The sequence below is a fragment of the Cervus elaphus genome, chromosome 3, assembly GCF_910594005.1.
Source record: "Cervus elaphus chromosome 3, mCerEla1.1, whole genome shotgun sequence".
NCBI classification, from domain to species: domain Eukaryota; kingdom Metazoa; phylum Chordata; class Mammalia; order Artiodactyla; family Cervidae; genus Cervus; species Cervus elaphus.
Window position 1 is genome coordinate 45625395 of NC_057817.1, and position 15683 is coordinate 45641077.

At 38.7% G+C, this 15683-nt stretch overlaps 1 protein-coding gene across 7 annotated transcripts in view; it reads left to right on the forward strand.

The window, feature by feature from the left end:
• GRIP1 (glutamate receptor interacting protein 1) overlaps nt 1-15683 on the forward strand; it is a 735313-nt gene that overhangs the window by 512039 nt on the left and 207591 nt on the right. For all 7 annotated transcript variants that reach the window (XM_043887901.1, XM_043887884.1, XM_043887918.1 and 4 more), the window contains exon 2: nt 10920-11000. In XM_043887901.1, coding sequence (XP_043743836.1) covers nt 10920-11000 — 81 coding nt within the window. The remainder of the gene's footprint in view (nt 1-10919; nt 11001-15683) is intronic.

Here is a 15683-nt window from a genome sequence, read left to right on the forward strand (position 1 = left end):
TGGCTTAATCCATTTTTTCCATTACCACAAAGTCTTGCCTCTTGGTGTTTTGATTATTAATGAAAGTAGAATCTCAGTAAAAAAAAACGTTGCTTTCCCTCAGCATATTGGAACATTCTTTGGAGTATTCACTCTAAGACCACTGTACACATCAGTCCATGAAGGAAGGAGCTGGTGGTCACGCAGGGGCTTTTGACACATGTATGGTCCTCGTTCTGCGTCAGGTCAATGACCCTGGGATAAAAGTCTGTGCCCAAGCTCCAAACTATTACTCCAGCATGCTAGATAAAGAGACAGATTTTCAGCTTCTATATTGGAAACTGAGTCTGGACAGTGGTGGCAATATTTATTTTCCCAGTTTCATTAGGAATTTGTCAGCAGTAGTAGCAGCATCTGATCATTTATTTGTATAAAGCAATTTTCCAGCAGTTGACATTTGTTTCTGTTTATACAACACTTGGTTAATGGGAAAGAAAAGAAGAGAAAGAAAGAAAAATACTGAGCCACTGAACCAGGTTGGAAAGTTACCTTAGTTATAAAATTTTGTCATGTTCCTGATTGTCAGGACAGCAGGTGAAGGCTTGAAAGGCTATTTTCCTGATAATCAAACCTAGACAAGAATGCTCCACTCCACAGACAAATGTGACTCATTCTTAGTCTTCTAGTGACACCCAGCATTTATTCACACACTGGCACAAATGCAGATCTCTTAGAATAAAGTCATCCAGATTGTGTTTTGCTTCCTCTCATTTTCCCATCAATCTTGACCCCATTCCAGAAACCACCATACTGAAAATTTCTAAATGTAGAAACATTTGCAGTAATATCATATAAAAGAAAAATTATTGGAGAGACCTGATTTTACAAAAAGCTCCATCTTTTTCTCTGTAATTTACGTTAGAAATGCAAAAAAATAAAAAGTCCTGGAAAAGGGGCAAAATAGAGGTGGAGGAGACCAAGATTCGATCCCTGGGTCGGGAAGATCCCCTGGGGAAGGACTTGTCAACTCACTCCAGTATTCTCACCCGGGAAATCCCATGGACAGAGGAGAATGGCAGGCTCCAGTCCACGGCATCACAAAGAGTCAGACATGACTGAGCGACTACCACACACACACAAACACACATCCAGATGATTATTCTAGTGCTTAGAACTTACTGAACCTCTGTGTATTTCATAGTGTCGAGGTATGGAGAATATCAGCTGGCATAATCTGATGGTCAAGTCAAAGATTTAAAGCAGATAGGCTTCTTTACATATAGAAAATATAGAAGCTGTACTCAACTTAAACTTTTTAAGTTTTAAATTGGGATCTGGTATGGATAATGAAAATGACCTTTATGGCAGAGAGTCCATTCCTCTAGAAATTTTTAGTGATGCGGCCAATCTGTGACTCTTGTTCATCTGTCCTTGCTGGAAACAATACTAGGAAGAAGCATAGGAGTTATCATTTGTGATTCAGACACATGAGCAATAGGAATGCCAGAGGCAGGAAATGTGCAATTTCATGCTCATTAATTTCAGAGAGGATTTACAAATTAACCTGGCTCCAGATACGACTCTTCCAAAAAACCCGCAGGCGTCATGGAACAGCATAGTTAGCACAGACCACTCTACAAGGTTAACCAGATGCTTGGGGGCCACTGTGATCCTATTTACTCCCAAGTGAAGATCACAGGTCAGGTTCTGTGCTGGAGGCCTTCTTTGCAGATGTAAGGAAGGGACTTTGTGTCTGAAGTAAAAAGAGTTTAAGGAGATAGTGCCTTGGAACATGGAGCTTCACTGGTGGCTCTGCAGTAAAGAATCCACCAGCCAAGCAATTTCAATCCCTGGGTCAGGAAGATCCCCTGGAGAAGGAAAGGGCAACCCACTCCATTCTTGCTGGGAAATCCCATGGACAGAGGAGCCTGGCGGGCTACATACAGGTCGTAGGGTCGCACAGAGTCAGACACGACTTAGTGACTAAACAACCACCACCATAGAAGGTTCTTCTTCCATGTCCCTGCTTCAGGGTGGGATATGAGTTTTCACTTTCAGTTGTTCTTTATTAGCTACGGGGTAGGAACTCAATGCTATTTTCTGTCTCCATTGTAAGGTATAAATTAACTACTTATTATTATTACAACCAATCAACTTCTCCAGGTAATCTGACCATAGATGTGTCCAGATACCCCTGTAAATCAGCCATGCTAGGACTGTTAGTGTGTAAAATGGATCTGGAGAAGATGAAATTCACTCAAAACCATAGCATTGGAGCAGTTTTCATTTTGATTTGCGGAATTCATTCCACAAGCAGTTTGATACTTCTGGTGTTTGAGGCTAGGGATAATATTGAAGCCGTTTGGCCAGCTTCTTTGTGGGCTCCCACTGACACAGTCAGGTGATAGCACGGATGGACCCTCACTAGCTGTGCCTTTGCAGTTGGCCACACCAATCAGAAGAGATCTTTCCAAACTTCTGCTAGTGGTCAAGAACCCACCTGCCAATGCAGGAGACTTAAGAGAGGCAGGTGCAGTCCCTGGTCAGGAAGATCCCCTGGAGAAGGAAATGGCAACCCACTCCAGTATTCTTGCCTGAAGAATTTCAAGGACTGTGGAGCCTCATGGGCTATAGTCCATAGAGTCACAAAGAGTCGGACCCGACTGAAGCGACTTAGCACACAATACCAGACTTTAACGTGTGTAGAGATCATCTGGAGATTTCATTAAATGTAGGCTCTGATTGCATAGGTCTGAGATTCTTCATTTCTGATAAGCTCCTAGGTAATGCCAGTGCCCCCATCTGTGAACCTCATTTTGAGTAACAAGGTGTTGGATAATGGATAAAGGTGAGGGAGACAGACAGTCTTATAAGACAGGCCAGTAGCAATATGGGTGTACGGTTGGTATTCTTTTTAGCTGTAGTATTGAATTCCTGAGATGGTGCTGTGACTGTGATTAATATAATTTTAGAGGACATTCTGTCATTGTGAAGAAACCACCAGACATTCATTTTTAAAATGAATTTGTGCTTTTGAATGACTTTTTTTTTTAATGTTCAAAATCAAAAGACCTGATCCCCTTTAAGAATATAAAGTACCTAGGTGTCAGAATTAGAAAACTGTAAGGAAACCTGCTGAGTCAAGGATAGACATTGATGCTGTACAGATGCAAAACCAATGACCAAAGAGAGGAGGAAATAGAAGGTTGGAGAGAGGAAATCATCTCATAATAGGAAAGAGACTATAATGGAAAAGCACGCTACCTTCTGCCTCCTACCTTCAAGCTCAGATCATTCTTGCTCACTTCTGCTTTAAACCTAGTTGTGTGGATCACTTTATCCCATTAGGGAAGGAAATGAAGTCAATTCATTCTCAAGAATTCATGCCAAAGCAATAGCGCTAAAGCCTGTGTAGCACCCAGAATCCTCTGACTCTAGGGAAGATTAAGGGTGTACATTTCATTTGCCCTAGAAAAACAGGGTCATTTTAATCAGGAATTAAGAACGGTTTCAGATTGCAGAAGGATATTTGGCCAAATGATTTTGTTCGCATTTCTTCAAATGATGCAGGACCGTGTGCTTGTAGTTACACCTTGTTTTGATAAGTGGAGAAAGACAGAATTAAGTTATATGATCAAAACCTTGTGACAGCCAGCCCTCAGGAAATCTTGCTTAAATTTTAGAGTACGCCATCAAACCAGCAAGGCAGCAAAGTGAACTAGAGGTCTGGTGTCAAAAAGAAACATATTATCTCTGGCTGCTTTTTGGCTTCTTTGTCAATCTCGGTTTTTGCTACAAAACTGACAAGGGAACCAAAAAGCAACCAGAGATAAAATGCAAATAAATGGCTGTAGCTCTGTGCAATGTACTCCCGTTTTATAACAACAATGAGCTGCACTGTCTTAGGGCCACAGTTTGTCAGCTGTTTTCAAGAGTAAAGATGCTTCTTTGTCTGAGTTTTATGTCATGAATATATGTTGAATTTTATCAAACACTTTTTCTGAATCTTTTGTGATAGTAGTTCTCTTTATCTCCTTCATTCTGTTAAATTTTCTGAATTGCAGTAACTGATTTTCAAATGTTAACAATGTATGCCTGGAGTATAACTCAATTGAATGTGATGAATTATTTCTTTAAAAAAATTTTCTTTTTTTATAGATTTGTGTGTGTGTGTGTGTTAGTTGCTCAGACATGTCTGACTCTTTGCAATCCCCTGGACGGTAGCCTGCCAGGCTCCTCTGTCCATGGGATTCTCCAGTCAAGAATACTGGAGTGGGTTGCCATTCCCTTCTTCAGGGGATCTTCCCAACCCAGGGATCAAACTCATGTCTCCTGCATTAGCAGGCAGATTCTTTTCTATCTGAGGCACCAGGCAAATTTTTTAAATATATTTTGTTAGTTTTTTATTTTGTTTGTCCTGTTTTAGATGCACTGTAATTTTAGCACTGTAATTTTTCTTCCTTATACTATTTTGTCTTTTCTATCAAGACCATGTTGATTAAACTTTAAAAGAGAGAGAGAGAGAATCAGCCAACCTGTAATATATTCCTGCTGGGCTGGAATAAGCTGTTCACAGAACCCAAATACTGGAAAGATTATGGTTCCACACCACACATAACCTCTAGGTTAACTGACAATTAACATTGCTTGTCTCTGGATTTTTCTGATTGCAAATTTCTGCATTATTTCATCGCAGTGTAGCTTCCTTTTTTCTCCTGTTCCCACCTCCACCAGTACCGTAAGCCCTTGCCTATTTCTCTCCTCAGCTAATGAGCACATGCTCCAGTCTCAGTCCTGGGAAGTAATAAGGATTCCTCCATCACCATTCCACTTAAAGTCTTACTGTCTTATATCCACTTTCTCAGTTTGCACATGTGCTGTACTTCATTGCTCAGTTGTGTTCAACTCTTTGAGACCCCATGGACTGTAGCCCACCAGGCTCCTCTGTCCATGGGGATTCTCCAGGCAAGAATACTGGAGTGGGTTGCCATGCCCTCCTCCAGGGGATATTCCCAATCCAGGGATCGAACCCAGGTCTCCCACATTGCAGGTGGATTCTTTACTGTCTGAGCTACCAAGGAAGCCCAAGAATACCGAAGTGGGTACCCTATCCCTTCTCCAGGGGAACTTCCCGACCCAGGAATCAAACCGGGGTCTCCTGCATTGCAGGAAGATTCTTTACCTGCTGAGCTACCCGGGAAGCCCTTGCACTTAGTAGGCACTAAAATTTGTGAAATGTAATCGAATTCTATGGACACATTATTTCCTTCACAGTGGAAGTCATTTTGTTCAATCACGAAAAACAGTTTTCTCGCCTGCTCTTAACGATGTACATGAACATTGTGGCATGAGCTGGCTGTCTCCCTGCTGCTAGGAAATGGTCATAATGTGCAATTGCACAAAATGCCTCTTTTTTTTTTTCCTAATCAAGAAGTTGAGGGATCTGCTGGCTTAGCAGGTGCCTCGATTGTGCATAATTAGTTGTTAGAAATTGTCTAGCATAGGCTGATTAGTCTCAGCCAAAGGAAATTAAATTTTTTTTTCAACAAAGCCCTGAACACAGCTAGAGATTCTTAAAACTATAGTCATATCTGGTTCCTCTGGGAAGAAGCCCAGACTCAGAATGGGAGAGGTAGAAGATGGAGACAAGGACTAGCCTGATTACACATGGGTGATATTTGATGCTAGGCAACCGTTCAAGGTTACAAGAACATGAGGGGACAGAGTCCATTCCTCAAGATGGGATTCTCCCAGCTCCAACATGAGCTTTGGTCATGATGCGGAATGAAGCCCTGCCTCTTGGGTGCCTGCTGTTTGCTTGCCACGTTTGTAAATACCAGCTTCACTTGGAACATGTAATCAAAACAAATGATCTGTGTTTGCCCCTCCTGTGTTTAGTACATAAGGAGACTGGTCAAATTAGGACGAATGAGAAGGACAGATGGTCCCCCCATTGTTCAACTTCTGTTTTAAGTATATGCTTGACTAAGCCCTGTCTGTCTCTGTCACAGTGTCCATTCTCCGTTTAATGGAGGGCGTTTTCCCTAGCTTCTTGGGATGTCACCATAAAGGGGACCCGTGCTCCTTCTTGTTATGACCAGTGACAGTGGGCAGCCATCATGTGTGGCAGAGATTATCTAGCTGCTATGATGCCGTTTTAAAAGGCCGACAGTTCTGATAACCTGTGATGCCCTTGATGATTACTTGCCACGTGGACTCACTTGCTGAATGCCTTCTTGGTCCTGTAGCGACTTTCCATAAGGATCCCTTGTTAATAACCCTAAAGTCAAGGCAGAGAGTCTGGTATAAAAATTGGAAGTCTTTTGTTTAAAGGCATTATGTTAAAGGTTACTCAATAAACCTCTGTAGTCTGAATGGAAATTAAAGGGAATATATTTCAATATTATTTTTATAAATAGTCACAAATTTTGAACATGCAATAAGGCAATACTTAATTAGTAGTAGATGGTGATATGGCTTTAAAAGGAATAGGTGTAAACCTAGAAAAAGAAATCAGAGGGAGGAGGGAGGTTAGCTAACAAGTGTTTGACTTTCTTCAGGTTGCTTATTTACAATAAATGCTCTAATTTGAAAAGTTAAATACAATTTGATTGTCTATCAGCAAATGTTTGATGAATGCATACTAGGGGATGGGCACTGTCCTAGAACTATCTATAGATTGACTCCTTTTTTGTTATTTAAATACAATTTTAATTGTCTATCAGCAAATGTTTAATGAATGCATACTAGGGGATGGGCACTGTCTTAGAACTATCTATAGATTGACTCCTTTTTTGTTACTTCACCTATTTTTTAATTCACTTATGGAATTAGTTGGAACTTGAAAGCCTATTTAGTGTCTTCCTGATAAACAAAAAGTATTAACATAGATCTTGTAATTCACTGAAACTTTTGAGCCGTTTACTGAGCAACAGTGAATTAATTGTATTGGCGTTTGTTTTTTACATTTTAAATTGAAATATAGTCAGTTTACAATGTTGCTCTAATTTCTGTTGTCCAGCCAAGTGACTCATTTATAAACATGTGCATTCTTATTTTATCTTCTTTTCCATTATGGTTTATCCCAGGAGACTGGATATGGTTCTCTGTGCTCTAGAGTAAGACCTTGTTGTCTATCCATTCTAAGTGTAGCAGCGTGCGTCTGCTAACCCCAAGCTCCCAGTCCGACGCTCCATTCACCCGAGTTGGCAGCCACAAGTCTCTTAGTCTGTTTCTGCTTTGTAGATAGACTCATTTGTGTCCTATTTTAGATTCCACAAAGGTGATATCAGACGGCATTTATCTTTGTTTGACTTCACTCTGTATGAAAATTTCCAGGTCAATCCTGACCTCTGCAAATGGCACTATTTCTTTTCTTTTTATGGCTGAGTAATATTCCATTGTATTTGGTTGGTGCAAAAGTAATTGCGGTTTTGCATGGTTGAACTTTGCCGTTTGATATTAGAATCCATTCTTAAATGTGGTTATATTATACATCATTTTAATGTGCATTTCTTGTTTTATGTTTTTGTGCTAATGACTTATTAAACTATGGAACTGATGTTAGACAAAGAAGCAAATTTTTCTCTTATTCTATGCAACAACAAGGAACCATTTCTTGATTGAATTGTGACATGCAATGAAAAGTGGATTTTACAGGACAACCGGCAATGATTAGCTCAGTGGATGGGCCAAGAAGAAGCTGAAAGCACTTCTGAAAGCCAAACTTGAACTAAAAAAGGTCGTGGTCACTATTCGGTGACCTGCTGCCAGTCTGATCCACTGCAGCGTTCTGAATCCCAGCAAAACCATTACATCTGAGAGGTATGCTCAGCAAATCAATGAGATGCACCAAAAACTGCAATGCCTGCGGCCAGAATTGGTCAACAGAATGGGCCCAATCCTTCTCTACTACTGCTCCCAACTGCACATCACACAAGGGAGCTTCAGAAGTTGAACAAATTAGTCTACAATGTTTCCGTATTCAACTATATTCACCTGACCTCTTGGCAACTGACTACCACTTCTTCAAGCATCTTGACAACATTTTGCAGGGAAAATGCTTCCACAGACAGCAAGAGGCAGAAAATGCTTTCCAAGAGTTCTGGAATCCCAGAACACCAATTTTTACACTACGAGAATAAGCAAACTTATTTCTCTTTGGCAAAAATGTTTTGATTGTAATGGTTCCTATTTTGATTAATAAATATGGGTTCAAGCCTAGTAATAATGATTTAAAATTCACAGTCTGAAGCCACAATTACATTTGTACCAACCTAATATTACGGAGGCATCAGCCGCTGAGTCATTCAATGTCTTCCCTCCATTTCTATTTTCAAAGTTTGAGTCAAGATTTGACTTGGAATAAATCACATCAAGAGAACTGATGCCCATTCTCTGATGGATAGGTTTTTATAAAAGGCCTATGATACCTCCTAGGGGTTTAAATTAAACAGATGTTCCTAGGAAAAGTTTCTTTAAAAATAAATGTTAAAAGGTGCCATGGGGCTCTGTTGATGTGCTCACCTTAACCCTCCTGATGAAGGTTGCCGAGATTCTGCCTCATTTGCATTAGGAATTATTGCCTTCATCCTGAGTGACTTCGGAAACCTATTCTTAGATAATATCAAACTTATTTCAGTCTGATCCTTCAACCAATGCAAATTTTGGCTTCTAGGTAATTGTTTACTTTCATCTGTGCTCAGTAAGGACAGTCTTAACACTGGAGTGCGGTCAGGGGCTGGGGAATGGATAAGCAGAGGCTGACCGGGTGGCCATCTATAATTCAGTTTCAACCTTTTAAGGATGTGCATAACTAGACTATCTCAGCTCTAAATCAAGGAAATGGTTCTCCAATATAAATAAGAAAACAGTTTTGCCAGGGTTGACTACTTCTGTAATGCAAACTAGGTAAATTTCTAAAGACATGGCTCCTTAAAATAGACCATCAAATATAAAGCACCCCAGAGTCAGATCTCTTACTGCCCTATAAGAAAATCCAACACTGGATTCAACTCAAGACTTTAATTGGCTGGACTCTAGACAAATTGAAACCTTGAGAAAGCCTTTAGGCTTCCAAGGATGATGCTGTCCCTGAAACTGATTGTTGTGATCTGTATCTCCTGACTCAGTGCTCTGTACTTATAAATACATGGTTTCAAAGCTTTAGATGATAAAAAAGAAATACATTTTTAAATTGGTTTTATAAAGAATCCAGATTTTAGCATATAGTAAGTTTGGTCAAGCATATGGCCTGGTTATTAAATCAATATTGTGAGAAAAGAGTTCAGATACTCGGGTGGGCACGGAATGGCAAAGACTTTTGTAATATAAGACTGGCATTTTGTTTTGTGGTTTGTGTTTATCCTCAAAATCGCATTTACAAAGAGAAGAGTCAAAGATCTAGGATATTGCTTCATAAGCAAAAGTGATGCTGTTGATTGTACTGATATCTGAACGTTGGTAGTTTGTCTTTATGGTTGGAAAAATATAAAGAATTGTGTGACAAATGGAATATAAACATGAAACAGCATGACTGCCATTTTTTAAGTTAATTGCAGCTTACAGTAGTGTTAATCTTTCCTTTTTGTCATTGCTTACAAAGACCTTGTTAGTTTTAGGAAGAAATCGTGAATCATTTCAACCAGAAGTACATCCTAAAGAGGAGTTGAGTTCCTTAATTTTGCAACATGAACTACTTAGTTGGGAGAGTTAATGTTTTCAGATGACAAAAGCTTGTTGCTGAATTAAATCCTTGTTATATTTTAGTAGTTTGCATATATAATATAATGCTGTTTTTAATTCTTTAATGATTTCTTGTTACAACAACAACAAAGCAACCTGATAGTATGGCCAGAAGTAACCTTTGGGTCATCTAGCTTGAGTAGATCTACTAGGTAATTATTGTACATTATATCTACTCAGGCTGTATACATCCTATGCTTGAAAGTGTTTAATGTCACTCAGACATCTCTTTTACTCTATACAAATGTCCTATGCCGACTAAAAAGAATATTTCCTTTCTATTTCACCCTAGTATTTGCCATCCTGGATCATTACACCTATATTCCAAGTCAGACTAAATCCTTTCCTAGATTTAAAAAAAAGTCGTATTACTTAGAATTTGATGGATCCATCACTTGTATGGTTTTTTCACCTCGTGTTTTGCTCATTCAGCTTCTTGACTAACTGTCACAGATATACTGAGCTTTAGTCCTTCTGGCTCTTCAGTTGCTCTTTCTCTGGTTTTCCAAGTTATTTCCATCTCTTTCTAAGAGGGCAGATCAGCTCATTGCAATATGTGTCTTCTTTTCCCAAACCATCTTTCCTTCTCTATTCTTAACCTAGCTTCTCTGGTCTTGCCCTGAATGTCCCTTTCCCTTTATTTTCCACTGGATGCCCATTCATACTTTCAGTAGGAACCCACTAATTCTGTGTGTCTTTATTCCCCTGCAATACTAATACTCTGTCATCTGCTTCTCTGAAATGTAATATTTCTTTTCCTTTCCTTTGTTCTTCTCCTAGTTTATTCTTAGTGCCCACTGAGCCATTTTATTCCTTCCTTGTCTTCCTGTTACTGATATTCATGGATATTTATTTATCAATGAATATAGGTGACAGGCAAATCATCTGTGTACTGTTTTTACAAACGTCTTACCATTCTATGCCTTCATGTGCATTATAGCTTGATCCTGACAATCCTCAGAGATGGGTGCAAATACATATCCCTCTTTCATAGGGGAGGAAACTGATGTTCGGAGCATATTTAAATGACTTGACCAATTCCCACGGCTAAACCCAGGTTAGGACCCAGGTCTACGGACTCTTTCTACTGTACCATACCACCTCTCTCTGGCAGAAGGATTGCAATCCATTGAAAGACCTTCACTACAGTAGAAACTGGATGGAAATTAACCAAAGCCTTCATTGTACCTTTGCAGATGAGAGTCCCTACACTAAATCCGCCAGCCAGACAAAGCCGCCTGATGGAGCATTGGCTGTGAGGAGACAGAGCATCCCAGGTTAGACCAGACTGTTGGATTTTTCAGCTGTTTTACTTTTGATCCCTGTTATTTGGTGACCTGAATAGTTCCAACTTGGTTTAAAAAAAAAAAAAAAGCACTGCTATCTCGTAGAATGGAGACTGCCTTCTACACAACTTGTTCAAATAACATTCATGAAAGCAAGATTCTGGAAAAGCTTGCCAACTTGTGAAAATTCATCTTGTGTGCAAATCCTTTGTAAAATGACTTGAATTTATATCAGCTCTCACTCATTGACTTACTTTCACCTCTGTTTTCAGGGAATGATTCTCACAGCAGCATCTAACCCTTTACTAAGGCAAACCCAGAAGAACAAAGTGGTTCAAAATTGCTGTGGCAGATCATATATATGCTGAATAACAAATTACTCCTTTCTTCTTGTCTCTTTGAACTTGGATTTACTTCTACTGAGCAATTCTTGTAAAATTCTGGGACTTTGTTTCTTTAGGAAGCTGTGATGAGGTTTCTTGTAATACAATATATAATACCTTTTTTCCTCCACAAAACATTTTGAAGAAATATCTTCAAATGTCTTTACCTCCAGACTTCCATAGTTTGAAATTTTGAATTTGTGAATGACACACATTCTAAAATAAATATAGGAAGGAAATTGAAAATATTATTCAATCTTTACCTGAATTAGGTGATTCATGGAAAACCTCTTGTGGTAGCAACTGTCCTTAAGAGAAGTGTTAAAAGCATAAGTACATTTAGTATCTAATGCATAGTACATTTAGTATCAAAAATAATGCCTGTCTATATTAAAAACAAGTAAATTGAGTACAGCTAAAGTTTAGTGGCAGGATTTTAGAGTGCAGTAGTTTAACAACTCAAGATAAAGCAAAGCAGTGTTTTGAACATTACATTGGATGCTTTAGCAAATCTGTCAGTAAAGGGAGAATTTTCCACTTGAACAAAGAGCAAGACAAGTCCAGTTTCTGCCCTGTTCATGATTATTATTTATAAGAACTACCTGTGGTTATTTTTTTCTTATTATGAAGACTTTGATTTCTTATGAAAGTACGTGGCTTATAAAGAGGCATATTGTGAATGATCCATATCCTTGTATGTGTGCTTTGAAGATTCTAAAGTAATTTGAAACCTCTAATTATATGGCTTCACCCAGGGCTGAGATTTCTTCTATTCCAACCTATAAAATTTCATTCTTAGTGCTCATCATGTTTAGAAAAACTACTGCAATCAGCTATGAGCCATGTTCTCTGCTTTCTCCTTGTCAGCAATAAGGCAGTCCCCAAAGTTTGAAATTCAAGAATGCCAGTTATCCATCAATTCCTTTTCGGCTTCTCTAATTAGCTGGTACTCAGTAATCCTCTGCTGGGAGGAATAAAGAGACTTCCCACTGTCCTTTCCACTTTATATGATACTGAACAAAAGCACTGACTGTGTGTATGCATGCTTGGTCATTCAGTCGTGTCTGAATCTCTGTGATCCCATGGACTGTAGCCCGTCAGGCTTATCTGTTCATGGGATTCTCTAGGCTAGAATGCTGGAGTGGGTAGCCATTCCCTTCTCCAGGGGGTCTTCCAGAGACAGGGATCAAACCAGGCTCTCTTGCATTGCAGGTGGATTCTTTACCATCTGAGCCACAAGGGAAGCCCTGAACTAGTCTCATATTTTCCTTTCATGGGTTTTCCAGTGTTACATACTAAATTACAACCCAGGTTTATGGGCCAGGCTTCACCTTAAAATCAGTAAGTAGTTTTTAAAGTTATATGTTAGGTACACAGAAGTTATTGATTACAATCCTTAGTTCATGACACACAGTGATTCTTCATATTTTTTCCTTTTGTTCTCCCTTATGTCAGGTTTTTTTTTTAATTGGTAGGGGTTTTTTTGTTTGTTTTTATTTTCTGGCTATGCCACACAGCACATGGGATCTTAGTTCCCCAACCTGGGACTGGAACCTGCACCTTCTGCATTGGAAGCACAGAGTCTAAACCACTGGACCCCCCAGGGAAGCCCCTTATATCAATTCTAAAGTCACTGAAATCAAGGAACCTTTTTTTTTTTTTTTTTTTTAATAGCATCAGGGGTTATTTTCCTGGAGTTTGAACATGAACAAACACACTTTTGTTCTTTCTTAAAAGGTATCAGCCGAAAGGGTCGGACGTCTTCAAAATCCTCTTAATTATTTAGAACAGTTCAAGAGAAAAAAGTTCACCAGCCAGAAGGCTAAGAAACCAAAGTGGTTAATAGGTGATTATGACTTACTGTTACATCTTAAGGAGAAAATTTAGGCACTTCTTGGAAACTGCTTCTTGACTGAGTTCTGGCAGTTGGAGTTCTAAACTTTTACTGTCTTACTTAAAAATACTTGTTAATTCTTGTTCTGGTGAGAGAGAGAGAGACTGCAAAAGAGAGAAATGCATAGACACCTGGAAAATGCACCCTCTTTATTATTTTGCTGAAAAAATCCCAAGGTGTCCTCCTGATAAATTAAAGTCAACACCATAGAGCTAGCACAGCAAAGTGCAAGTTTACAGCCTTTGTTCTTGTGTGCTCACCTCCCAACCTTACTTCCCTCAAGAGTATTATGACCACCCTAATGTCAAGGAAAGATGTGTCTAGACGAAAAATGCACCAGTGAGCTGAAAGAGACCTTTAAAAAAGCTTGGATCCTCTACTAGCCCCTGGATCTTTTCAGTAAAAGGCATTTCTCAGGGCAAGTGCAGTCCTGGGGCCATTTTGGTGCCCCAATTGCTAGGGAGTAAGCAAACACTCAGAAGTTGAAACTATAAAGGAACTATGACTTTTCCTCACATTTCTTCCCAATGAGCCAATGATGGTGATTGAATTTGACCATTCATGGGAGCACTCTCTCTGATGGAGGGGGTGGATTAAGAGTATAAGGTAGTAGAAAGCATATTAAAGTTCTTTATAAAAGTTTTTATGAAAGATTAAGCTGTTCTTTTAAACTAATTCTGTAGAAACCTAATGCTTCCTGGAATAAATATTTGTATGCATACACATAGAGAAGATTTCTTAACATTGGTTCCACTATTCCCATGGCATAATAAAGGGTAACTTTTAATAATTCTGACTCAGAGAAGTAACCTTGAATGTTAACAGAAATATAATTTGTTTTTCATTCATATCAAAAATCACTACTGCTGTCTAAACTCGAAATTGTTACAAGTTATTTTATAATCACAAGTCAAATATGTGTCTTTCATTAAATGACAGTTCTAACTGTAAATCCTTTCGTCCCCCTGCCATCTCTTCTCAAAAAAGAGAATAGATTAAACATCTCTTAGGAGCAAAATGCATTTGCTTTGCATAAAGGGGAAATGCATTTTTCATGTTATTTGGGAACTTGTCATTTTAATCATGTCTCTTATGGCATAATGTGTAAAAAAAGACTTTTTGGTCTTTCATAAGGTTTTATAAAATTTTTAGCAATGATAATAGTGGAAAAGAAATGACGTTAATGTCTCTATGACACTAAAGTTTAAATTTAGATTAAAAATTTAACATTCTGTTAAAAAATTTTAACCTCATTTCTAGTCATTTTCTTTTTCAAAGAGAAGATGAATTCCAAGTATTTTGAACTAGCAGATTCTATTCCACATCTATGGTTATTTAAAAAAAAAAATCTGTCAGTCTAATCTTCCTTTGTTTGAAAGATTACTGGTGAATCAAAGTTTGACCACATGGAGGGTTTGTCCAAATTATTGCAGACTCTTGTTTTAACACATTTTGCAATAATTTGTGACTTATTTAATCATGTCTATCTAATGTTCATGAAAAGACAGAATACCACACTAGACCTGAAAGCCTAAAGTTAATATATTGTTTATTCAATTTACCTCCTTTTTCCAGGTAGGATGGCTTTCTTTGCTTATTTTTTTCATGGCAAAGAATTTGGGGCAATTCACAAAAGCAGGAAGAAGTCAAGTGTTCATATCTATTGCACTCCCAAACTTTTGGTGCCCCAGGAAAATTATCTTAACTCTGTAGCCGAAATGAGACCTCAAAATTTTGTGTGAGAATTTTTTTTTCTCCTAGAATAGGAGAAAAGACATTGATCACTTTGGTCGTAATAAGATAAAGATGATATATCTTTCTTATATCTCACATTTGGTTATTTGCAGAGGGTATACAGATATGGAATTGAGAGTCTGAAATGTTAATCAGCCCAAGATGTATACACATATACTGTTTCGAATACTTCCAGGAAGCATCGACATCTACTGAAAAATCAAAGTGTAGAAAATAATACAGTGCCCTTGGCCCCACACAGAAGCTGGCAACCTTGAGTCAAGAGGGAAGGACAGGAATGTTTAAAGTTCTGCCCTCTCTGTTCAGCATTTTCCTCTTTGTTAACATACAATTTGACGCTTCATTGATCTAAATTTTCATTATTACAGCAGATATATAGAGTGACATTTACACTAGGATTTTATAGCTCTAATACTGTTCAGGTGGGTGAAGGGCATTTCCGCTGATTTTCAGGCCTAGTTCTCTGTCTAGTGCCATCACTGAGCCGCTCCAAGAGATGGAGCGTGTCTCACCGATGGGAAACCAGTCGGTTGACTCAGTCGTGTGTCACGTCGCACAAAGCATGGTGCGGCGCAGAACGTGTGTGCATCAGGTCATCACACTGGACACTTTACATGGTTTATGGCTTTGTCAGTTACATCT